The sequence below is a fragment of the Cricetulus griseus genome, assembly GCF_003668045.3.
Source record: "Cricetulus griseus strain 17A/GY chromosome 1 unlocalized genomic scaffold, alternate assembly CriGri-PICRH-1.0 chr1_1, whole genome shotgun sequence".
NCBI classification, from domain to species: Eukaryota; Metazoa; Chordata; class Mammalia; order Rodentia; family Cricetidae; genus Cricetulus; species Cricetulus griseus.
Window position 1 is genome coordinate 100186629 of NW_023276807.1, and position 25133 is coordinate 100211761.

At 45.3% G+C, this 25133-nt stretch overlaps 2 protein-coding genes across 2 annotated transcripts in view; one reads left to right on the forward strand and one right to left on the reverse strand.

The window, feature by feature from the left end:
• The window catches only part of Zmat5 (zinc finger matrin-type 5), a 28983-nt gene extending 16052 nt beyond the window's left edge, over positions 1 to 12931 (reverse strand). Inside the window, exon 1 of the mRNA XM_027387338.2 lies at positions 12782 to 12931. The gene's annotated coding sequence lies outside the window, so the exon portion shown is untranslated. The remainder of the gene's footprint in view (positions 1 to 12781) is intronic.
• A 241-nt stretch (positions 12932 to 13172) lies between these two features.
• LOC100774773 (cytochrome b-c1 complex subunit 9) lies at positions 13173 to 14871 on the forward strand. Its single transcript, XM_027387339.2, has 2 exons — positions 13173 to 13359; positions 14618 to 14871. Exons 1-2 carry the CDS (start codon positions 13213 to 13215, stop codon positions 14660 to 14662), a joined length of 192 nt encoding a protein of 63 aa, XP_027243140.1. The 5' UTR covers positions 13173 to 13212; the 3' UTR covers positions 14663 to 14871.
• The last annotated feature ends 10262 nt before the right edge of the window (positions 14872 to 25133 follow it).

Sequence of the window (25133 nt, forward strand, 5' to 3'; positions counted from 1 at the left end):
GTGTGAGCTAGGCCCTGTCCAGAACACAGAATGAACCAGCCCCACTCCCCACCAAGAACACAGGTGGTACCACTCTCAGGGACCAGGTCCATGGCTACAACAGCATCTGCTGGCTCCCCAGAGCTTCAACAGATGCCAGGGATGGCTATTCATGGCCAAGGGACAATGCTTAAGCTAGTGAAACTTAAGCCCTCTGGGACTACACAGCAGATTCTAATGCCAATGCCCTCTGCAAAGTTATCTCATGTACTGAGTGTGTCCTTAGCTATAAAACCAGGGTCTCAAAGCACAATGGCTCTTCAGCATCCACCGGGGATGGGTTCCAGGACCCTCATGGATATCACCTCCCCCAGCTCATCCTTTATATAAATGCCACAGAATTTGCATTAACTCACATACAGCCTCTTGTATATTTTAAATCATCTCTAGAGTATTTACAATACCAAGTAAATGTAAATGTTATGGAAACAGTTGTTTTATTGTATTATTTAGGGAATAATGACAAGAAAAAAATCTACACATATTCAGTACTTTGTTTTTGTTTTGAGACAGAGTTTCTCTGGGTAGCCCTGGCTGTTCTGAAACTTACTCTGTAGATCAGGTTGGCCTCTAACTCAGAGATCTGCCTGCCTCTGCCTCCTGGGTGCTGAGATTAAAGGCATATACCACCACTCTGGCTATTTTTTGAAAACTGCAGGACCCAGATATCTCACTTTGCATTCAGGCTTATTCTCTTGTGGGCCTCAAGGACAAAGAACCCTGTGTCACCCACCATCACTCCCAATCTTCAAGAACACACTGCTGGCATGATAAATGAGTGGCTTGCACAGCCAAGCACTCCTCCACCTTGCTTGATACCATTACGGCTCAGGTAGGTCCCTCACTTCACCAGCCCCTGGCACACAGGATACCTGACTCTTGCAGAGCTCTGGCCTGTTCTGTTGTGTAGCTGCCCATAGAACTTATCCCCATCCTGGCTGTCTCACTGCACCTAACTATCCTCCAGGCTCAATGACCAACCTCTCTACCCACAGAGGAACAAGAGGGAAGAAAAGAGACAGGGGTGAGGTGAAGGGAAACAGATTCAAATTTGATTCATGCATGCTGGCGTCTCACTTTCATTCTTTAAAAACTTTTTTCTTTATTTTTATGTGTATGAGTGCTTTGACTGCATATATGCTTTTGTATCACACATGTGCAGTGTCCAGAGGCCAGAAGAAGACACTGGATCCCCTGGAACTGGAGTTACAGATGGCTTTGAGCCACCATGTGCAAGCTAGGAACTAAAGCTGGGTCCTTTGGAAGAGCAGGTAGTGTTAACGGCTGAACCATCTCTCCAGTGTCCAAAGGGTTTTGGAGACTGAACAGCCCCTTGTACACACTCAACATTGAGCTATAGATCCCCAGCCCTCACTTTCACTCTTACTTCACCTTCACGGAGGTCCTCTGAGGTGGGGGTCTGTTCTGCCCATGAGGAACAGCTTCTCAGGACTCCTCACCTGCTCACAGCTGGCAGAGTTGACAATAATGGCAACAATCATTGCTAGTGATAGCAGTGTCTCGTGCTGAGGGCTCTGGACTAGGAATATTGAGAGCCCCACACCTCATCTTGTGGCCCTTCCCTGCCATGCTCTGCTGGAGACCCCACGGCCAAAGCACCCCAGAGCAGGACTCTAGAGCTCATTAGCCCCTCTCCTACTGCCCCTCTGAGGCTATAGGGGAGCACACATTTGCGCTTCATCAGTATAGTTCCTCCCACTGTGTGCATCACTGGCACAGGGCTAAAAAAAGCCAACAGCTTGGCCTTGGCCAGGGGCTGGAATGTATACTGTAATTATCCTAGACTTGTGCTCACCACATGCTCACCTGCCATTTCATCTAATTACGACACCGTCAGATCCAGGTAAACAGTAAAGCAGAGCTTTATCACATGCCCACAAGTAGCACAGCAGTGTCCCAGTGCCACGTCTGCTGTCGGGAATTGATGGGATCCAAACTGGTCTGGAGGGATGGTCCAAGGCTGTCTGTTCAGGACCCTGCTCCAAAGGAAGTGCCAAGGAAATATAGGTGGGCCTTGTATGTAGGAGCACCTATAGGTACTGCAATGCTGGACTGCAAACTCAGCTTTCTCATCCAGCCCTCAGTCCTGTACTCGCCTCCTAGCCACCCTGGGATGAACTACATCACCTCATGCCCAGCAAGCTAAGGCTGTTGGGGGCCTGCCAATTCAGTGGTCTGGGTTAGGACCAGAATCTAAGCAGGCACTGCTCCCAGATCCTCAGAGCAATAGTCTAGGGTGGTAGGTGATGGAGTGAAGCAGAAAGAACAAGGGCCTGCAGTCACAGACTCTGACCCTAGAAAGCTAGTTTTTCCTAAGCACAGAGTTCCTAACTTAAGATGGCTACACACCTTCTATAGAAACTGTACTTAAAATACCAAATGCTGATCTTCTCCAAGCTGGAAACACACAGCAGGTATCAGGAGCAGGCCACAGCAGTCTGTTGGTCCCATGACCACAAAAGGAAACACCAGTTGAGAAGCCCTGTAACCCCTCAGCCCAGGTCTGAACTCCAGCCCCACTGCCCGTGGCTGTGCATTTCCCTCCATACTTCATCTGGGAAGTGAGCCGATGACATGGTTTTCAAGATGCCTCTGAGGACCAGTCACACATGCTGGGTGCTCGGCATACCAACGGTACTCAGTGCCCATTTGTGGAAGGATTGGTCAGCCTCTACATCCCAGTGAACTTCCTCCCAGCTTTCCCAACTAGTACAGCCCCTTCTCAGCTGTGTCAGAGTTTATCTATGTGACCAAGAAGTGTCATGCTACTTCCAAGGACAAGTTATAACTCAACCTCTAACTTGGCTCTCTCTTTCTCTAATCAGTCAGTCTGTGAGTAGCTAGCTACTACACAGTGGACAGTGTTGATGGTGAAGCCCACATGGCCAGGGTCTGAGATCTGACATCCCACCTGTTCACTCCTAAGTGCCTCCTTCCAGTCCAAGCCAATCTCAGATGACCCTGGCTGACAGGGTCATCTAGAATCATCCAGCTAAGCCCCAACCAAGTTCCTGACCCTCAAAATCAACATAAGATAATGTCTGTTGGTAGCACATGCTGGAGGCAGTGGATCTCTGGGAATTCAAAGCCTGACTGAATTCCAAGCCAGCTAGGGCAGGGTAAGACCTTGTCTCAAAAAAAAAAAAAAAAGTTTATTGATTTAAGTCCCCAAGTATTGGGGGTGGGGTAGTTAGTTTGTCATGCATCAAAGACAACTAATACAGTGGAATAAGTGAATTTTAAAAACCATCTAACAGCTGGGTGTTGTAGTGCCCACCTTTTATCCCAGAACTGGGGAGGTAGAGGCAGGCAGATCTCTGTAAATTCAAGGCCAGCTTGCTCTTCATAGAGAATTCCAGGACAGCATGAGCTATGTAGAGAGACCCTGTCTTAAAACCTAAAAATCAATCAATCAAACAAACAAAAAACTGAATGAAAACAACAAAAAGCACTTAACAATCTGTGACAATCACAGGTACACAGAATCCCTAACCCAAAAAATTCCTGAGCCATGTCATCAGAAGCCCCTTTTCCCACACACACAACCCGAAGGCACCATATTTCCTCATTCATTTATTCATTTGTTCACCAGCCACACACGTGATGAACGTTTCCTTCCTCCCAGACAGGAGTTTGTACTTTACCATCCAGGCCCTGCTCTCACAAGGACCACTAGGCACGTGCTAGGGCTGGCTGACAGATTTGCCATTGTACAAAGTGACAAGCTTGGTGCCCCAGAACCCCAATGGGTGATTTATGCCATAGATAATTCCTCCAAGTAAAAGACACAGGAGACCACAAAGTCATAGGGCATGGCTGAACAATCTAATGTGAAAACCCAAATGCTCAAAATCTAAAACTTCACGATGCTCAGAAAGTCAAACTCATCTCTTCAGATTGAAAACCTGAAATCTGTCCCAGCACTCGGGAGGCAGAGGCAGGCGGATCTCTGTGAGTTCGAGGCCGACCTGGTCTACAGAGTGAGTGCCAGGACAGGCTCCAAAGCCTGTCTCGAAAAACAACAAAAGAAAGAAAGAAAGAAAGAAAGAAAGAAAGAGAGAGAGAGAGAGAGAGAGAGAGAGAAAGAAAGAAAGAAAGAAAGAAAGAAAGAAAGAAAGAAAGAAAGGAAAAAGAAAACCTGAAATCTGGTGGCTGGAAAGATAACTCAGGGGTTAAGAGCACTGACTGCTCTTCCAGAGGACCCAGGCTCAACTCCCAGCACCCACAAGGCAGCTCCCAACTATCTGTAACTCCAGATCCAGGGAATCTGACACTTTCATACCAATGCACATAAAATAAAGTTAAATAAATAAAAAAAGAAAGAAAATCTGAAGCACTTTTGGTTGTAGGATTTTTTGCTTGTTTGGTTGGTTGGTTGGGTTTTCAAGACAGGGTTTCTCTGTAGCTTTGGGGTCTGTCCTAGAACTTGCTCTGCCTCTGCCTTCTGAGTGCTAGGATTTAAGGGGTGTGCCACCACTGCCCCGCCTGATGGTATTTGTTTTGAGACAGGTCCTCACAATATAGCCCTGACTGGCCTATAACTCACAGAGATCTGTGAGCCTCTGACTCCCGAGTGCTGGAATTAAAGGTGTTAGACACATCTGGCTTCCCAGGCATTTTGTTACTGCAATGTAGCTGATCCAGATACTAAAATCTAACTGTACATCACCAAGAACAGCTGGTGGTACCCAGTGCTAGCTAGCTACATGCTGAGCAAGCTGCTCATAGTTCTGTGTAGGGTGGGGTGGGAGCTCCCACCCCACGGCATAGTTCACACTGCCTGATGTGTCAGCTCTACCACAACCCTCATTTTGGTCCCTGAACATTAGAGACCACTATTGGAAGTAGCAGGAACAGGGTGTGAGCCACAGTTCAATGGTTGCTACCTCAGTTGCTAAACTATTTGCCAGGTGGCTGAGGTAGAAGGGTTACTTGATCCCAGCAGTTTAAGGCCACCTTGAGCAACAGCAAGACCACCTCACACACACAAACACACAAACAAACAAAAAATCCTAAAAACCCTAGGTGTAGTGATCCCAGCCACAGTAGATGGAGACAAGAGAATCAGTTCAAAACTGACCTTGGTTACATAATGAATTTGAGGCCAGCCCAGAACACACAAACCTTGTCTCAAGATAGGTAGGTAGGTAGGTAGGTAGGTGGAAATTCTTGGACAACTGTTCTCAATGTTAAGTGGAAAACAGTTTATCATCACAACCATACACAACAGGAGAGCATTTCTCAAGGCAAAAGAATTTTCCTTCGGAAAGATGGCTCAGCAGTTAAGAGCACTGGCTATTCTTCAAGAGGACCCAGGTTCAATTCCCAGCACCCACATGGCAACTTGCAGCTGTCTGTAACTCCAGTTGCAAGGGATCTGACACTTTCACACAGACATTCATGCAAGCAAAACACCAACGGACATAAAAATAAATCTTTGTTTGTTTTTGTTTTTTGAGACAGGAGTTCTCTGTGTAGTTCTGGCTGTCCTGGAACTTGCTCTGTAGACCAGGCTGGCCTTGAATTCACAGAGATCCACCGACATCTGCCTCCTGAATGCTGGGATTAAAGGCATGCCCAGCTAAGTAAATCTTAAAAAATAAAATAAAATTCTCCTCCACTACACACATATAGAGAGACTACAGCAGACATAGAATATTTACTGTGGTTATCCCTGGCTCAGGAATTACATGTGTTTTATTTTTCACTTTGCATTTTTCTACTCTATTTTTTTTCAAAATTTGTTTAACTTTATTTTATGTGCATCAGTGTGAAGGTATCAGATCCCCTAGAACTGGGCTTACAGACAGTTGTGAGCCGCCATGTGGTGCTGAGAATTGAACCAGGGTCCTCTGGAAGAACAGCCAGTGTTCTTAACCACTGAGCCGTCTTTCCAGCCCCACATTTTTCTATTCAGTGTAGATTGTTTGAAAACATCTAAAACCAAAAATATTCCCTTCAAAAAGTGGGGACTGAACAGATTGTGGGGGTCTCATGTTTTTAATCCTAGCACACTGGAGGTACAGGCAGACCTTTGTGAGTTTGAGCCCAGACTGATCTACATTGCTGTCTGGTCTAGGCCAGTCATGGCTACATAGTAAGACCCTGCCCCAAAAAGGGACTAGAGAGAAGGGTCAGTCATTTAGAGAGCACTCATTGCTGCTCTTGCAGAGAACCAGTGTTGAGTTCCCAACACCCACATGTTGTGAGAGACACAACAATCCCTATCTCCACGTCCAGGGGATTCAGTGTCCTCTTTTGACCTCCACCTGCACCAAGCACATATGTGGTGTGCGCACACACACTCTTACTCACACACACTGAGAAGTGGCTCAGTAGTAGAACATTTATTTGGCTCATGTGAAGCTCTGGGTTTAGATCTGCCAGACATGGATAAATTCTACTCTTTCCCCCTTAGGAGGCTGCCATAGATGGTTCCAAGGACTTTGTTCACCTGGATAAATCAGCATGTGTGGAAATTGAAAAGGACAGAATAAATATTTCTTTCAGCTCCTGTTGGGTAAGCACCAAGAAAAAACCTGGTTCTAACCAGTCTGGCCTACCAACCCCTGGTGAAGGTTGGCTGTACCTGGTTCTGGGCTCCAGATCACAAGCTACAGACAGTTTCTCATCAGGTGGTTACAGGTCTCAGGAGGCCTGAGTTTCCAAACAGGAGTGATAAAAATAGTCTGAAGGAGGCTCCTGAACTAAATACCGGGCTCCAAACCATGCCTGCCTCTTCCTCCTCCTGTCATCAATGGTGTGCTGCTCAAGCCAGACCTTACTTTTCTCTCTTGTAGCCAAGGCCCCTCTGCTGCCTGGCCTTCTGCATCTTGCACCATCCCAACCCTCCTAAAATCAGCCCTACTCAAAATGTCTATGGCTCCTACTTAACAACCTTGTTGAAAATGAAGTCTTGGGCTGGTGAGATGGTTCTCTGGGTAAAGGTTATTTCATAAAAGCCTGATGACCTGACTTCAACAAGAACCCATAAGATGGGAGAGAGAACAAACTCCACAAAGCTAGCCTCTGGCCTCCATAGCTTGCCTTGGCATGCTCTCTCTCTCTCTCTCTCTCTCTCTCTCTCTCTCTCTCTCCCTCTCCCTCTCTCTCTCTCTCTCTCTCTCTCACACACACACACACACACAGAGAGAGAGAGAGAGAGAGAGACAGAGAGACAGAGAGACAGAGAGACAGAAAGAGAACAAAAGAGAAATAGAAATAGCCTCCTGGGGCAGAGTGGGGGCAATAGGAAAGCACTTGGCTAGGACAGTGTGGCTCTGGGTTCTACACTTACTACTCTCCCTGTCCAAAACGTTTCCTGGGCCAAGTCTCAGAAATTCTGACTTAGCAGATCTGGAAAGTGCCACCATTGCCTGGCCTGAAAGAATTCCTAGCATTAAAAAAAAAAAAAAAATTAAGGCTGGCAGTGGTAGCACAAGCCTTTAATCCCAGCATTTGGGAGGCAGAGGTAGGCAGATCTACCTGAGTTCAAGGCTAGCCTGGTCCACAGACTGAGTTCCATGACAGGCTCCAAAGCTACATAGAGTTAATATAACAGGTAGCTAAGACGTTAGCTCAGAAATCAATATTAGATTTCTGGTTTTAGGTTGAGAGATTAGCAGTAAATGATTAGAAACTCTATGTGTTATAATGTACCAAGGTGCTAAAAAATGTCATTTTAGGGTTCACTTCCTCTTCCTCTACATTCTTCTGTCATGTGAGGCATAGAGCCTAGTGTGTGAGTGTATATGTTGGGTTGAGCTACTTCAAACTGCTCTCAACCGCTTTATACAGTTGGGGATGACCTTGAACTTCTGATCCCCCTGCCTTTACCTTCCTAGTGCTGGGATTACTGGTTAAGTGCATATCACACACTCTCAGGTTACACCATGCTGAAGATCAAACCCAAGACCTTGTTTGTATTAAGCAAGCACTCCACCGACTGAGTTAACACCCAGTAATTTTTTGTCCTGTTCTAAGTTTTTAAAAAGTACTGAACTATAAAGAGAGAGAGAGAGAGAGAGAGAGAGAGAGACAGAGACAGAGACAGAGACAGAGACAGAGACATAAAGTTGTGTAGTAGGTAGGGAGGTAGAGGAGAATCTGGGAGGAATTGGGAGAGGCTCAAAACTTGATCAATATATACTATATGGTTTGAGGTCAGAGTCTTCTATGGAGTGAGTTCCAGGTCAGCCAGGGCTACCAAGAGAAATCCTGTCTCAAAACAAACAAACAAACAAACAAAAACATGTATACATATTCTAAGAAAAAAAATTTCAATTAAAAAAATAGTAAGCTAGGTGTAGTGGTGCATGCTTTTAATCCCAGCACTCAGGAGGCTGAACAAGGCAGATCACTGTGAGTTCAAGGCCAGTTTGGTCTACATATCGAGTTCCAAGACAGTCAGATCTCATCCCTTCAGAACAGCTATCATTAGAAAACAACAAATGCTGGAGAGGACACTTCAGGATACAGAACCCTTTCCATACACGTCCTGTGGGAGTGTTTATTAGTGCAGCACTGTGGAAATCAGTATGATGGCTCCTCAAAAAACTAACATACAGCTAACATGCACTCAGCCAGACCACTCTTGGGTAATACCTGAAGGACTCAGATCATCAACACAGCACAGACACCTGCACGTGTTCATAACAGCCAGATTATGGGTTCAGCCTAGGTGTCCATCAACAGGCAAATGGACTAAGGAAATGGGACATACATACACAATGGTATTTTACCTAGCCATAAAGAACAAAATTATGTCATTTATGGGAAATGGATACAACTGTAGAACATCATATTAAGGGAAGTGAGTCAGACTCAGAAAAACAATTATCATATTCCATCTGTAGATCCTAGGTTTTATACAGATACATAAAAATCATAAATGCATATAAGATTCGAAAGTAGAAGCAGAACTATGAGTGGGAATGTTTGGAAATAATAGGAGAGAGCCAAAGTACATAATGAGTTTGTATAGAAATGTGTTTATGAATTCCATCCCTCTGCACAATCAATTTTAAAAAGTATTGAATTGTTTGTAAGAAATTTAAATTCAGTATAAACTTAATTAATTAAATTTGCTAGTAACTAAGTATCCTTGGGGAAATTGAGCTTGTTAGGTTATGCATCCCAAGTACTTAAAAAGAAAATCAAATATATTGAAATTATAAATAGAGTTAAATGTTTGAGGGAATGTAATTAAACTGTAAGTAGAGCTGAGTGTCTAGAGGAATTTAGTTTGTTCAACTTGAGTTCAAACATTAATCAGAAAAAAAGTTAAGGTTGTTTTCCTTATCTCTCTAAATTTTTGTGTAGAAATTGAAGATTTTTTTTTCCCCCACTGAGACAGTCTCACTTCATCGCCTAGGGCTGGCTTCAAACTCTCAAAATTTCTGACTTAGCCTCCCAGAGTGCTGGAATTACAGCTAAGCACCACTATACCTGCCTCAACATATACATACATACATACATACATACATTTGGCCTTGAACTCAACAATTAAATTATTTAGAAAAAAATTAAAATTTTTTTCTGGGCGGTGGTGGCGCATGCATGCCTTTAATCCCAGCACTTGGGAGGCGGAGGCAGGAGGATCTCTGTGAGTTCAAGGCCAGCCTGATCTAGAGTGAGTTCCAGGATAGGATCCAAAGCTACAGAGAGAAACCCTGTCTCAAAAAACAATAACAGCAGCAGCAAAAAATGGACCAAAAACTGAAAAAAAAATAGTTTTATTTTCTTTATTTTTTATTTTTTATTTTATGTGCATTGGTGTTTTGTCTGAGTGAGGGTGTTGGGTTGCTTGGAACTGAGGTTACAGACAGCTGTCAATTGCCATATGGAGCCAGTGCTCTTGACCAATGAGCCATCTCTCCAGTCACCTAAAAAATGAAAATAAAATTAAGGTTGGGCATAATGGTACACACCTTCAATCCTAGCACTTGGGAGGCAGAGGCAGGTAGATCTCTGTGAGTTTCAAGTCAGCCTGGTCTACAGAGTGAGTTCCAGGACTGCTACACAGAAAAAGCCTGTCTCTCTGCTCCCAAAATAATTATAATATGGAGGCTTAGATGATGGCTCAGTAGTTAAACACATTTGTTTCTCTTGCAGAGAAACTGAATTCAGTCTCCAGTACCCACATGGCAGGTCACAACTGTCCATAATTCCTGTTTTTTTTGTTTGTTTGTTTGTTTGTTTTTTTGGTTTTTTGAGACAGGGTTTCTCTGTGTAGTTTTGGAGCCTATCCTGGCACTCGCTCTGGAGACCAGGCTGGCCTGGAACTCACAGAGATCCACCTGCCTCTGCCTCCGGAGTGCTGGGATTAAAGGCGTGCACCACCAACGCCCGGCCATAATTCCAGTTCTAAGGGATCCAAAACATAAGTGTGGTGCTCATACACATATACATTCAGGTAAAACATTCACACATGCAAGATAAAAATAATGCTTAAAAATAACACTTTAAGATTAAATAAATAAGGCACACCTTTAACTCCCTGTAGCCACCCTAGCTATCCCACATAAAATGATTTCCCATCCTCTGAACTTGCAATCAACCACATTTGTTGTAGGTATCTTGCAGGTGATCAGCAGAACCTAAGTAGTTTTTCCCTGCAGGCTCATAACTTCCTGCCAGGAGTTACCAGGATGCTTTGCAAACAGCAAATACCCAGAGCACATCCTCAATGTTGTCCACTTTCCCTTCTAGTTCCTAACAGCCTTTATTGTTGCTTTTTACAGGTTATATAAAGTAGATAGTCAGGTCTGATCAAGGTCACATAGAGTCAGAAGGAGAGCTAGGCCTAGAGATCAGCCTTTGGTTTAATCTAATTAATTAATTCATTTAGAGAAAGAGTCTAATGTAATCCAGGCTGGCCTCAAACACTATGAACTTCTGCTCCTCCTGCCCCACCTCCCAAGAATTGGGATTACAGTCCTGTGCTTGTCTCAGCCTTTCTCCAGTCTCAGAGAAGTCCTCTAGATTTCAGAATCAGCAGCCCCATTTGCCCTAGATGTTTCCACTTCATATCTAAGGAACAACTCACATGAAACACAATTTACAGAGCTGGAGAGCATGTTAAAAGCATGTGCTACTCTAACAGAGGACCCAAGTCACACACCACCAGTTTCAAGGGATCTGATACCCTCTCCTATGGGCACTGCCATTCAGGAGCACATATTAACCCATTCAATATATATATATATATATATATATATATATATATATATATGCATCGTTTACCATAACAAAAAGCAAATCTTTAAACACACATACAATTTACAGGCCAGGCGTGGTAGTGCATATAATTTCAGCCTTCCAGAGACAGAGACAGAAACAGGAGGATCACTAGGAGTTCAGAGTCAGGCTAGTCTATACGTAGCTGGTTTCAGGCCAGCCAGACCAAGTGTGAAAACTTGTCTCAAAACAAACAAAACATCATTTAGTCTCTGAGGTCAAACTTTGATTTACCCCTAGATGCTAATTCTTTCTTCTTTTGTTTGTTTTTGTTTTTCAGGACAGGATTTGTCTGTGTAGCCCTGGCTGTCCTGGAATCCATAATCCAGAGTGCTGGGACTAAAGGTCTGAACAATCAAACTCAGATTTTATTTTATTTTATTTGAGACAGGGTTTCTCTAATCAACGGCTCTGGCTGTCCGGAACTTGCTCTGTAAACTAGGCTGGTCTTGAACTCACTGAGATCCGCCTGCCTCTACCTCCCAAATGCTGGGATTAAAGGCGTGTGCCACCACTGTCCGACTTGAGCCTAGCTTTTAGTTCCCCTTTTTTTGCACATATCTGCTAGCTTGCTGGGTCTATCCTATCTCCCAAAATGCATCTCAAATCTGATGATTATTCTAATCCATTCTACTTTTAAGTCACCTTCCTCTGTAATAACCCCTCTTCAGTCTATTTTCTACCCAGAAGCCAGAAAGATAACATTAAAATGTAAATAAGATGTCACATTCCAGTTTAAAATCCTTAGTGACTCCCTAGTGCAATTAGGAAAAAAATAAAGGCCTCCTTACCACAGGTTACAAGGCCAGACTAGAAAAATGATTCAGGTCACCTACTCAGAGTCCAGTCTACACTTTCTCAAGCACGCAACTGCCTCTAAAACTTTGCACAAACATTGTCCTGTTTACCCTACTACTACATACTAAATCCTCCGTTAAGTGACTACCCAGACTTAAAGAGCACCACCAACCTGTCCAAGCATTCAATTTTCTCTCCTACAAAGTCCTAATTTCCAGAAGCGCTCTCCATTAGGCCTATCCATTACCCACACAATAGCCCGAGCTCTCCATGAGAGCTGGGACCTTTCATCTACTGGGGACCAGCTCAAAACCGACAGGGGAATCCTCAGATAAGCATCTGTAGGGTGCCTTTTACAACCAGGTGGCCTGCCTTTGAGGCCAGGCTTCAGAGCCTACGAGCTGGAGGACAGGAACCAAAGGCAAAGCCACCTTTTTCTCTTGAGGCGTGGCTGAAGGGTTAGACCTCTAGGACCCGACGTTTGCCACCCCCAAACCTACACCCGGAGTACAGGTTCACAGAAGACAGAGGGGCGAGATGAAGCCACGAAAGCCCAGGTGCCCTCGCCTCTCTATCCACTCCCCATGCCAGAAAATGCTGACAGCGCGGATTTAGAACGAAGAGCTCGTTATTCTGGGCAGAGAAGTAGCCTACAGCTCGGCCCAGGACGTCTAGCCCAAGGTACCTGGCTCCGTGGCTGGACGGCTCCGGGCTCCTCCTCTTGTGGCCTCGAGTCGCGCTCTGTTCGCTGGGATTCGTAGTCCTTCCTAAGGTATACGAGAAGACTGATCGCTAAGGCGAGACAGCGCGGGGGACGATGGGAAAGCCAAAGGGCTTTTGGGAGTTGTAGTTCAAAAGGTCAAACAGCAAGAAATAATTGAGGAGAAAAACTGGGTAATAAATTTTGCCAAACTTTGGCTATGTGAATGTCAACATCTTAAGGATCTTATATCCAAAGCACACTATTAATTTCTGTGTGGTTCAAAAACGTCAACTCTGAAATACAGAATTTCAGAACTACAATTCCCATAAAGCAGTGCGCATCGAAACTTTTGGTTGGAGCGAAAAGTCGGTCTCTACGCAGACTCAGTGGCGTCAGTTCAGTAGCGGGGAAACATGGCACCGACGATTACTGCGCGTCTGTACTCACTGCTGTTCCGCAGGACTTCCACCTTCGCCCTCACCGTCGTAGTAGGCGCCCTTTTCTTCGAGCGCGCCTTCGATCAGGGCGCAGACGCGATCTACGAGCACATCAACCAGGGGGTGAGGGCCTGGGCCGTGCTGACCTTGGGCCCGCCTGAAGGGTGACTGGGGGGAAGGGAGGGAAAAAGGGAGGGAGGACGAAACTCAAGTCTTCCCTTACAGGACCGGGGTTCTGAGATCGTTGTCTTGAGGCTATACCTTCAGACTCACCTGGTGTGAGTCCTAAATCTCACATTGACCCCACATTGCAGGGGTTGGGAGTATCCGTATGCCCACATTCCCACATAATCGTTTACAAAACCTAACGCCTGAGGCCTTAGAGGTCCCTAAGTCGGTGGGTTGCAAGTGGGTTGGAACTCAAACCCCTGCCTCCCTTATGGTTTCAAGGGCAGCAGGACAGCCATTAAAAGTATGTGTCCGTAGACAATGTGGTTGACTTTGTAAAATTGATGTTTAGTTCCCAAGGCCTCCCACTCAGGCAGCTTTGTTTTGATGGTTAAAAGCAGAGGCTATGAAATCTCGAGCCCTGGCTGGGAATACCGGAACTTTCTTTCCACTTAACCGTGGCACTAAGTTGAGTGAAGATCACAGTAATGACTACCTCTTGGGATACCGATGAGGTGCCACGTTCATAGAGGATACCATTGAAAGATGGCATTCACTGCATGTCTTAGACAACGTGGGAACATAAAGTAGGAAATAATGAGTCCTTTTTGATTTAACCGTTCCAGATTCTGTGCATGTTTTATGTCATTAGATTGTGGCTGTACTGGGAAAGGCATGGTACAGAAGGCCAGTCTGTTACCCCACTGGTTTTCTTTTTTGTTTGTTTTTCGACACAGTGTTTCTCTGTGTAGCACTGACTTTCCTAGAATTGGCTTTGTAGACCAAGCTGGCCTTGAACTCAGAGATCCACCTGTATCTGCCTCCCAGGTGCTGGGATTAAAGGCGAGCACCACCACTGCCCAGCTTCTCTACTGGTTGTTTTCTCCTCCTCTTCTTCCTCTTTTTTGGTTTATTTGTTTTTAAATTTTATTGTTTCAATTTCATAGGTATGTTTGCCTGCTTGTATGTCTGCACCATATTTGTGTCTGTGGAACTCTTTCTGTAGACCAGGCTGGCCTCAAATTCAGAGATCCGTCTGCCTTTGGTGCCTCAGTGCTGGAATCAAAGGCGTGTGCCACCACCCACCAGCATAGTTGTACATTTTTAATCAGGGTTTGACACTGATTTCTCAATAGTCTTTACTTTGGACAACAAACATAGTTGTAAAGTGTGAGGGCAAAAGTTATAATTAACTGTTGTATTTCCAATGCAGAAGCTATGGAAACACATAAAGCACAACTATGAGAATAAGGAATAATCCCTTGTGCCAATGGCCAGAAGGAGGGCTTCCACCTGTCACCTGTTTGCCTGGAGCTGGGCCTGCCAGAGGATGAGTTTGAAGTTACTCTTCATGGACCAACTGTACAAGCAAGCGGCGGCTCCACCCTACAAACAGACTCTAGCTTCTGCTGTGTTTGAAGTCTATGACTACAGTTATCAGTAAATAAATGCAGATTGTTCATGAGACCCCACTTTTGTTCCTTATTAACCTCCTGGTCTTGGTGGTTGAGACCATGTCCAAGCCCCATGCAAACCCTGGAAGACTCCACCATTTGGAGTTTTCATTAACTTCCAAAGAATTCTGATTTCAACACATAAGCCTGATAGACATTACCTTTAAACCATTAATTACAGTGAATGGGTGTTGTGGTACACAAGGAAGCATTGGATCTCTTCAACTGGAGTTACAAATGGTTGTGAGCTGCCTGGTGAGTGTTGAGAATTGAACCCAGTGCTCTCAATTGTTGAGCCATTTCTTCAGCACCCTCCATTTTTTAAATCACATGAAGAAGCACTGTGGTCTTGGCTAGGAAAAAAACATTGCTCAAGCCGGGCATTGGTGGCGCACACCTTTAATCCCAGCACTCGGGAGGTAGAGGCAGGCAGATCTCTGTGAGTTCGAGGGCAGCCTGGTCTCCAGAGCAAGTGCCAGGATAGGCTCCAAAGCTACACAGAGAAACCCTGTCTTGCAAAACAAAAAACAACAAAAAACATTGTTCTAGGAGTCTTGCCCTAACCTCTGTCCCAGGCTTTTTGGGGGGCGTGTGGGGGTTTCAAGACAGAGTTTCTCTGTGGCTTTGGAGGCTGATCTGGAACTCACCGAGATCTGCCTGCCTCTGCCTCCCAAGTGCTGGGATTAAAGGTGTGTGCCACCTGTCTCAATCTTTTAACTTAATGAGTGGCTTTTGGTAATCTCCATGTCTTTCTGGGCCACAGCCTCCTGCCAGGGTTCCTGTAAGGGTCAGTATATGAGAGTGTTGGTGAGTTTAAATTCAAGCCCAACAGTTCTTTAGCTGTATGTACCAAGGGAACACCCTACCTTGCTGATTTTGTTTTTGGAGACAGGGTTTCCCTGTGTAGCTTTGGAGTCTGTCTGGAACTAGCTCTTGTAGACCAGGCTGGTCTCAAACTCACAGATCCGACTGCCTCTGCCTCTTAAGTGCTGGGATTAAAGGTGAGTGCCACCACAGTTGGGTGAGGATTGGGGTTTGAAGCCAAGCACCCATCTTGGGTAGGTTGGTCATAACTGCCTGGAATTCCAGCTACAAGGGGATCACACACTCTGCTTTGGCCCCCAAGGGCACCATTCATTTTCAAGACACAGGCACACATGTACACACAAATAAATCTTCCTTTAAATCACAGATCCTGTCACAGAGAGGCAACTGCTGTTGCAAAGGTATGGATGATGTGGACCCAGAAAAAAGGGCTCGGTTCCATTGCCTTCAGGCAACATGATGGTGTGAAGCATAGTGCGCTGACCTCCAATAGCCAATGAGCAGGCTGGGGGCAGGGTAGATGAAGCAGCCTCAGCATTCTGGAAGCCTGGAGCAGTAGGAATGTAAGGAAGAGGTATTTAAAAAAAAAGCCAGCAACAAATACTTGGCTGGTCCCTGCTCCACATGGGCCTATGGTAGAAAACTGCATGTGGGTCTTGAATGCCTAAGGGGAGACACTAGGTATCATGATGCCATTATGTAATGAGTCAAGAGCGCTGGGCAACAGTGCAAGGAGAGGAAACAGCCACAGGGTGGTTGGAGGCCTCCAAATAGCCTCGAGACATGGGCGCGTGTGTGTGTGTGTGTGTGTGTGTGTGTGTGTGTGTGTGTGTGTGTGTGTGTGTGTGTGTGTGTGACAGAATTGAGCATTTGTGTTGGGCCTCGGAAACAAAGCTGAGAGAGCAGGCTGAAAGGCCCTAAATTTGTTGTTTGAGGAACAAGGAGATGTAGATGGCTGAACATGATTGAGGGGAAGAAACTGAACCAGATCAACCTCAGATTGTTACTGCTGCCCTTAGATGTGGGCACTCCGGAAAAACACCAGTACGGCAGCTAGAGGTAATCACCCTGGAAACAGGCCAGCGGCAGGAAACATTGAGAGAAGCTGGCTTTTGTAGCTGGGGAAGTTCCCAGCCAGGGAAGGTAAAACACCCACCTGCAGTCAGTCCCCTAGAACCTGCAACGAGTTAGCCAGAGACAGAGATAATCCAGAACCTTCTCCACTGGATGGTTCAGATCAGGGAAGGCATGCAGACATGGGACACACCCTAGGAATCACCTGGTTTGTTCAATTGTGTTGTAGCCTCAGAAAATCAAGACCTAGGAAATTACATTCTGTCAACTGCATTGTCAATGCTTGAACTGAATGAAGCAGAGGTGAATTAGACTTTCAGGAATAACTTATTCCAAGTGGAAGTTGAAGCAGGAGGATTACCAGTCTGAGGCCACCCTGGAATTACAGGTGTTTGCTACTATACCTGGATATTTATTCTTGTGAAACACATTGTAATCTGGGATAGCCTCCAACTCACAGTAGCAACCCTGTATTATCTCCTGAGTGCTCGGATTATAGGGGTGTGTCAGCATGCCCAGTAGAAGTCCGATTTCTTATCTACTGGGTGAAAAAAGAGTAACTCTGAGGCAGGCAAACTAAATAGCTTTGAAGCCCGGTACTCCACTTGGCTTAGGCTATATACATATATACCCATCTCCAAATAAGGCTCCTAGCAACATGTTGGAGCCCCTAACTTCACTAGGATGGACATACAATAATTTCCGGTTATTAACCTGGAAATAAGCTATTTCCCTTAGTTACCCCTTGATGATGCCCAGTTTCTATCAAACACATACTGGAATACATTCTAGAACCAAGGGAAATGGGCTGATCTGGCCTAACACTTTGGATTACATGTACAGGAAGGCAAACTATTCACTCTATTTAACACATTAGAGATTTCTCACGTGGGACACCAAAATGCATGCTCTGTAAGGCACATTGTATTCTGTAAGTGAATGTTTAGGGAGAGTCCCCCATCCTATGACAGTGCACAATTGGATGTGAGCTGATTAAAATCAGACACAAATAGAAAGCTGTTATATAATCTATCAATCAAAACAGGGAACCACCCTCAATACACTCCTTAGCAACCAGACTCCTCATCCTGTCTAACCCACAAAAGGAAGCCTCAGATTAACAATCTGGGTCCTTCAGCACCCTGTTCATGTGGCCTCTGTCACCCAGTAGCTCCTTGATATACTATGGCCTTGCTTTTGCATAAAGTCCCCTTGTTCCTTTGCAACCTCTGTGAGCCTTTGTTTCAACTTTTGAATAAGAGAACCTGAATCCCCTGAGTAATAGCAATCACGCACACACAACCCCATACCCCCACACACACCCACACACACACATCCCCACTGGAACATTGTTTGGGACTAAAAGAAGAAAAAGTAGACCCCTCAATGACTCCCTATACTCACCATGCTTTTCCTTTCATTTCCTCCTCTACGGTGTTAAGACCTTGTATCTGTCAACAAGGGTGAATGACATCCCTGCTCCTTAGGCAGTGGCCAACTAAGGAAGTGGATTCAGGCATATGGGTATAGCTCTGCCTTAGAATTCCTGCCTAGCATGTGCAAGGCCCCATGTCCCATTCTTAGCACTGAAAAAAAAGTAGAGTCATACTGGAGACATCAGTGTAGACCTATGTAGACTTTAGAGCTGTATAGCTATTACAAAGATCCTGTGTGTTCTAGTTAGTTTTCTGTTGCTGTGTTAAAACATTGTTGGAGTCTGGAGAGATAGCTCAGCTATTAGGAGGTCTGGCTGCTCTTCCAGAGGACCCTGGCTTGATTTCCATCACCCACATGGTGAATCATAATTGTGTAACTCCAGTTCCAGAGGATCTGAGCCTTCTTATAGGCTGACCAAAAGCAGCCTAGAAGAAGGCTGGAGAGGAACTGATCTATTTGGCTTGTACTTCTAAGTCACAATCCATAGCTTCGAGGCCAGGGCAGGAGCTCAAGCAGAAGCCATGGAAGAGCACAGCTTACTGGTGCACTCAGGCTCATGTTCAGCTCACTTTCTTTTTCTGGAAACAGGGTTTCTCTGTATATCTCTGGCTGGCCTGGAGCTCACTATGTAGACCAGGATAGACTTGAATTCACAGAAATCCACCTACCTCTGCCTCCTGGTACTGGGATTAAAGGCAAGTGCCACTACACTGGGCTCAGTAGAGTCCTCCTGTCTTTGCCATAAGTGTAGCCATCCCTCCTGTAGCTTCTCGATATACTATACTCCCTCCCTCCCTCCCTCCCTCCCTCCCTCCCTCCCTCCTTTCTTTCTTTCTTTCTTTCTTTCTTTCTTTCTTTCTTTCTTTCTTTCTTTTTTGGTGTGTGTGTGGGTTCAAGGCAGGGTTTCTCTGTGGCTTTGGAGGCTGTCCTGGAACTAGCTCTTGTAGACCAGGCTGGTCTCAAACTCACAGAGATCTGCCTGCCTCTGCCTCCCGAGTGCTGGGATTAAAGGCATGTGCCATCACTGACTCAGCTAACTTTCTTATACAGCCTGCAAAGGGATGGTGCTGCCCATGGTGGGCAATTAAGATCATTCCTCACAGACATGGCTAGCCCTTGGTGTGTGTGGGGGGAGGGTGAGGACTGGGGGGCTACGGTGGTATGACACTGAAGAGGACTTTTGCTTTATGTCACAAATTTCTTTACCTCAGTAGGACCGCTACAAGGGGACAAAAGACAAACCCTTGCCAGGCATGATGGCACACACCTTTAATCCCAGCACTCAGGAGGCAAAGGCAAGAGGATCTCTCTGTGAATTCAAGGCCAGCCTGATCTGCCAAATGAGTTCTAGGAAGACAGTGCTACACAGAAACCCTGCCTAAAAAAACAAGACAAAACAAAACAAAAACAAGATAACAACAAAAAACAAAACCCCATGAGCTCTTTACCCCTTACCTGTTCAAACCATGCTTTCAAAAGCTTTGTCATCAACATCAGGTGAGCCACAAAGCCTGGAATGTTCCCAGACCTGGAACCCTAGGAACACACCAAATAAAACTAGTAGGGTTTGAGATGGCTACACTTATGGCAAAGACAGGAGGAGCTGTTGCCAAAGAAAAGCCTCAATCAATAGAACTCCTCCTGTAAGCTCCAGAAACCCAGATGTCAGGCAACCTGCCAAAGCAAAACCACAATCATTTGTTCTTTGTTGACTTCAAAATCACTCATTTTAGAGGTCACCCAATCAAGCAGGACATTATCAGCTGCCTGGTGGCTTCCCTGCTGATCATACCTCTGATGTTTGTGTGATATAGTTGCCTGGGTTACTTCCTATAAGCTTTCAGGCTGTCCTTGCTAAAATGCCTACCCTTTACTGGAGCCTACAGATATCTGATGGGTGGTTAAAATGGGATAAAAGGCTTGGTGGCTTACTTCACCTTCAGTCACCTTCAGATTTCATTGTCCCCTTTACTGTCTTGATCTCTGGGTCAGATTCTACTTAGCAATGGATGGAGATGTGCTTGGTGCATCTGTGATCCCAGCTCCGAGACAACAGCTGGAGGATCTCTGGAGTTTGCTGCTCACCCAGACCAGCCAAATGAGTGACTGCTGGATTCCATGACAGATCCTATCTCAAAAAATAATGTGAAGAATGTTTGAAGAAGACACCCTGCATCTAGCTCCAACTTCAAAACACACACATACTACAGACAGACAGACAGACAGACAGACAGACAGACAGACACACACACACACACACACACACACACACACACACGCACGCACGCACGCACACAGGAAAAAGGAAGCTGGGTGTAGTGGTACATACTTTAATTTCAGTTCTTGGGAAACTGAGGAAGTAGCATTGCAACTCAAACTGGACTACATATAAGATGAGAGAGAGAGAGAGAGAGAGAGAGAGAGAGAGAGAGAGAGAGAGAGCACTATGCTATCTGGGAAGCTGAGCTGAGTGAGGCAGGAGGATTACTTAACCCAGCAAAGTGTTAGAAAGCTACATAAATTTTTTTAAACGGATTCTTTTTTTTTTAAGATTTATTTGCTTATCATGTATACAATGTGTGCTAGAAGAGGGCACCAGATCACATTACAGATGGTTTGAGCCACCATGTGGTTGCTGGGAACTGAACTCAGAACCTCTAGAAGAACAGTCAGTGCTCTTAACCCCTGAGCCATCTCTCCTGCCCCAAGCTACATAAATTCTTGTGGTGATATGCTATTTATGATTTATTAAAGCTTGCCTGAGGATTCAGAAAGCAAAATTAGTCACAAGCCATAGAAGCCAGGCACACACTTTTAATCCTATCACCCAGGAGCTAGGAAGTGGTGGTACACACCTTTAATTCCAGGACTCAGGATTAAGAGGTAGACGGATCTCTGAGAGTCCAAGGCCACCCAGATCTACACAAGATTGATCCAGTCCTAAAGAGAAACAGCTCACACAAAGATGATCTCAGCACCTGGGATCACATGCCTTTAATCCCAGCACTAGAGGGGTATAAAAGATAGGAGCAGGGTCTTCAGTAGTCAGTATCAGGCATTCATTCTCCAGCCACTTTGAGGATAGGAAGACACTGAAGTCTCAGGATTCTACATCCACACTGAGGAGAGACAGCAGGATCAGCCCATTCAGCCTGAGGTAGTGGTAAGACCTAGTGGCCCTCTGCTTTTCTGATCTTCAACTTCAAGTCTGAAACCCAGTATCAGTCTCTGGGTTATTTATTTGTCATGTTACAATCCTAGAATTTAGAATGCCTTTGAATTAATTTAGAAAGTAGCTTTAGGCAAGCAAGACTGTTCCCTGGGCTGAGAGGATTTGAGCTCTTCCCCAGTCCCCACCCCAATTTTTCTCCTATTCAGAAAAGTCTCTCCACTGGGGATTAGTGGTGCTCACCTATATATAGTCTTGGCTACTAGGAGGCTGAATCAGTTGAATCCAGAAGTTCAAGGCCAGCCTGGGCAGTACAGAGATCCCATTTCAAAAAAACAAACACAAAAGAAAAAAAATATCCATTAAATAACCAATAAGTCACAAATCCAGATGGAGCTGAAATGTAGCTCAATGGTAGAACATTTATCTAACATTCGTGAGACCCTGGGCTTCACTTCCAGCACCACAGACTTTTACATAATGAGCATCCATTCAGCTAGGACAGACTGTCCTCTCTCTCTCTCTCTCTCTCTCTCTCTCTCTCTCTCTCTCTCTGTTTGTCTGTCTCTGTCTCTCTCTCTGTCTCTCTGTATACATATGTGTGTATGTGTGTTTGCATGTGATTATGTGTACATGGAGGCCAGAGGTCAGCCTCAGGTGTCTTTTTCAATTCTCTCTCTCTCTCTCTCTCTCTCTCTCTCTCTCTCTCTCTCTTCTGTTTTTGGTTTTTCGAGACAGGGTTTCTCTGTGTAGCTTTGGAGTGTCCTGGAACTTACTCTGTAGACAAGGCGCCCTGAAACTCACAGAAATCCACCTACCTCTGCCTCCTGAGTGCTGGGAGTACACCACCACTGCCTGGCTTTAAAAAAAAAATTGAGACAGGGCCTCTTTACATGGTCGTGGCTGTCCTGGAACTCACTCTGTAGACCAGACTGGCTTGGAACTCACAGAGATCCATCTGCCTCTGCCTCCCAAATTCTGGGATTAAAGGTGTGCACGACAATGCAGACCCCTAGGTATGAAGAAAATACAACTAGGCCACAGTGTTGTCACAAGCTTTCAAGAGGCAGAGGTGAGGTAGGTTTCTGGGAGTTTAAGCTATTATGGTCTACATAGTAGACCCTGCCTCAACAAATGAATACATACTAAAACAAAATTCAATAAAACTGAGTGCTGTCAGGGATGACATAAGTTTGAAAGCCACCCTGAGGCAGGTAGGCAGGGAATTCATAGAAATGATGTCAGAGCTGAGATGTGGATGGAAATCTTGGCCAGGGAAGGATCAAAAGCATCAGAACTTCAGAAATAAGGACAACACATGCAAGGCCATGGGCACAAGCTTGATACTGTCACCAAATCAAAGAAATTAGTTTAGAATTCATTTTTAAAAAGAAAAGGGGCTGGGCAATGATGGGGCACGCCTTTAATCCCAGCACTTTGGAGGCAGAGGCAGATGGATCTCTGTGAGTAAGAAGCTAACCTGGTCTACAGATGGAGTGCCAGGACAGCCATTGCTACATGGAGAAACCCTGTGGCAGGGTGGGGGGAGGAAGGAATGAAGGAATGAAGGAAAGAAGGAAGGAAGGAAGGAAGGAAGGAAGGAAACCTGAAGGGTTTTGCTTCCTTCCTTCCCTTCTTCCTTTTACCTTTTCTTTTTTGAAAGAGGGTTTTACTGTGTACCAGCCCAGGCTGGTTCAGACATCACTATGTTACCCACAGTCCTTACTTGTGGCAATCCTCCTGCCTTAGCCTACTAAATTTGGATTACAGGTGTGAGCCATTGCCTGGCCTAGCACAGCTCCAAGAACAGGCCTGTTTGGGGCATTGAGAGAATGAAGTGAAAACAGACAGAAGGACACATGAAGGGAAAGTTAGGAAGGATGGTCTGGGCTCTCTACCAGAGAAACCACAGCACCAGAAGTGCAGCCATGTTTATTACATAGTGTTGACAAAGAGGCAGGGTTATTATATACAAGGAGGGAGTTATTACATGCAGATAGACAAAGTGGCAGGGTTTATGGTATACAGCTGAACAAGGAGGCAGGTTTAGCTGATCTCAGGGGAGCAGTCTTCAGGCTGTAAACACCCTGGGGGAGAAAGCCATGGTGATGCTTCTGCACACACTGGACCCAAGGAAGACTTTGCCATCTCCCTGGGTGTAGCCTGGGAAGACTGCTGTTTCTCCATTGCTCTGAGGCTTTGGGGTCCTTGATGAGGCTGTGCTCATGTCAATAGTACACATTCACTCAGGGCTTCCTCTGTTCCAGACAAGACACCTCGCCCGGCTTGGGAGGTTTTCTGTTTAAGAACTCTTTATGGACCATTTCCTTTAAGCCAGATATTCACTTGATTGTTGTACAATGTCACTGGCATTTAATGTGAACAATTCAGAATCGTGCATTTCAGTCCTCTGAACAGCTCTAGTGGCATACAGAATACGGCTAGTCTTGAGTTAGACTCCAAATCTGATCACCTGCTAGCTGTGTGAACATCAGCCAGTTGCTTACCTTCTCGGAGCCACTTTCCATATCTGTAAAATGGCAGGATGACATTATCTAATGGAAGCTACGATCCTGGCTTTTCTGGCCACCTGGGCAGGGTAGCTCTATACAGTATATCTTCCTTGGCAACCAGATGAAATCTGCAGCCAGGAGCCATCCAGGAATCTTCAGAGCATTTTAGACCTGCACACCGAGTGCATCTAGAATTCACTACTGGAAGACAGACACACTGATGCTCCCTACTCACTGTCTGGGTCTAGGAGGGTCCAGGAAATGAACTTCATGCTGGGGGCTGGTGTGGGGCTTTCATTAAGCGGCATCTTTGGGATGGGAGCCCAGAAGTGGAAGGGAAGAACTACATACAGGCAGGAGAAGTCAGGCTGAAATGCAGATGAAGAGCTGGGCCTGGGGGCACAAGCTTTTGATCTCAGCACTCCAGAAGTGAAGGCAAAAATCTCAGATTAGGGACCAGCCTTACAGAAAAGTAAATTCAAGGCTGGTGATTTAACAAGACCATCCCAAGGATGAAAAGTAGGAGCCACTGGCCAGGCACAGGCCAGGCATGTTGACACATGACTTTAATCCCAGCATTCAGGAGGTAGAGGCAGATGGATTTCTGTGAGTTCAAGGTCAACCTGGTCTACACAGAGAAACCCTATCTCAAAAAATAAAGAAAGGCTGGAGAGATTGTTCAATAGTTAAGAGCTGCTCTTGCAGAGGACCTGAGTTTGATTCCCAGCACCCACATCAGGTGGCTCACTACTACCTGTAACACCAACTCCAGAGAATCCAACACCCTCTTTTGACCTCTCACGACACTGTCACTCACATGCATGTACACTTTCAATATATACATAATTAAAAAATAAAAATAAGTCTTAAAAAAGCTTAGGGGCTGGAGAGACAGCTCAGTGAGTAAAAGTACTTGCTGCTCTAATAGAGGACCTGGGTTTGAGTCCCAGCATACACATGGAGGTTCAGAGCCAACTGTAACTCCAGTTCCAGGAGATCCTATGCCTTCGTGTGACCTCCATGGACACTAAGCATGCACGTGGTAGATATAGATAGGTAGATGCAGGCAAAATATGTACACAGAAAATAAAATGAATAAACAAAGTTTTTTGTTTTGGCAGGACCAAGGATATAGCACTTGCTTAGGGAAAAAAAATTTGGGGAGGTCAGGGGGTAGCATTTCCACATATAGTCAAGCTGACATTGAAATTATGGCAAATCCTCCCGTCTCAGCCTCCTGCGTGTTAGAACTGTAGG

Excerpts from the sequence above, each read along its gene's own strand:
- LOC100774773 (XM_027387339.2), top strand. The coding sequence starts at position 13,213 with ATGGCACCGACGATTACTGCGCGTCTGTACTCACTGCTGTTCCGCAGG. Across the intron at positions 13,360-14,617 it reads ACGAGCACATCAACCAGGGG|AAGCTATGGAAACACATAAA; the intron begins GTGAGGGCCTGG and ends TTTCCAATGCAG.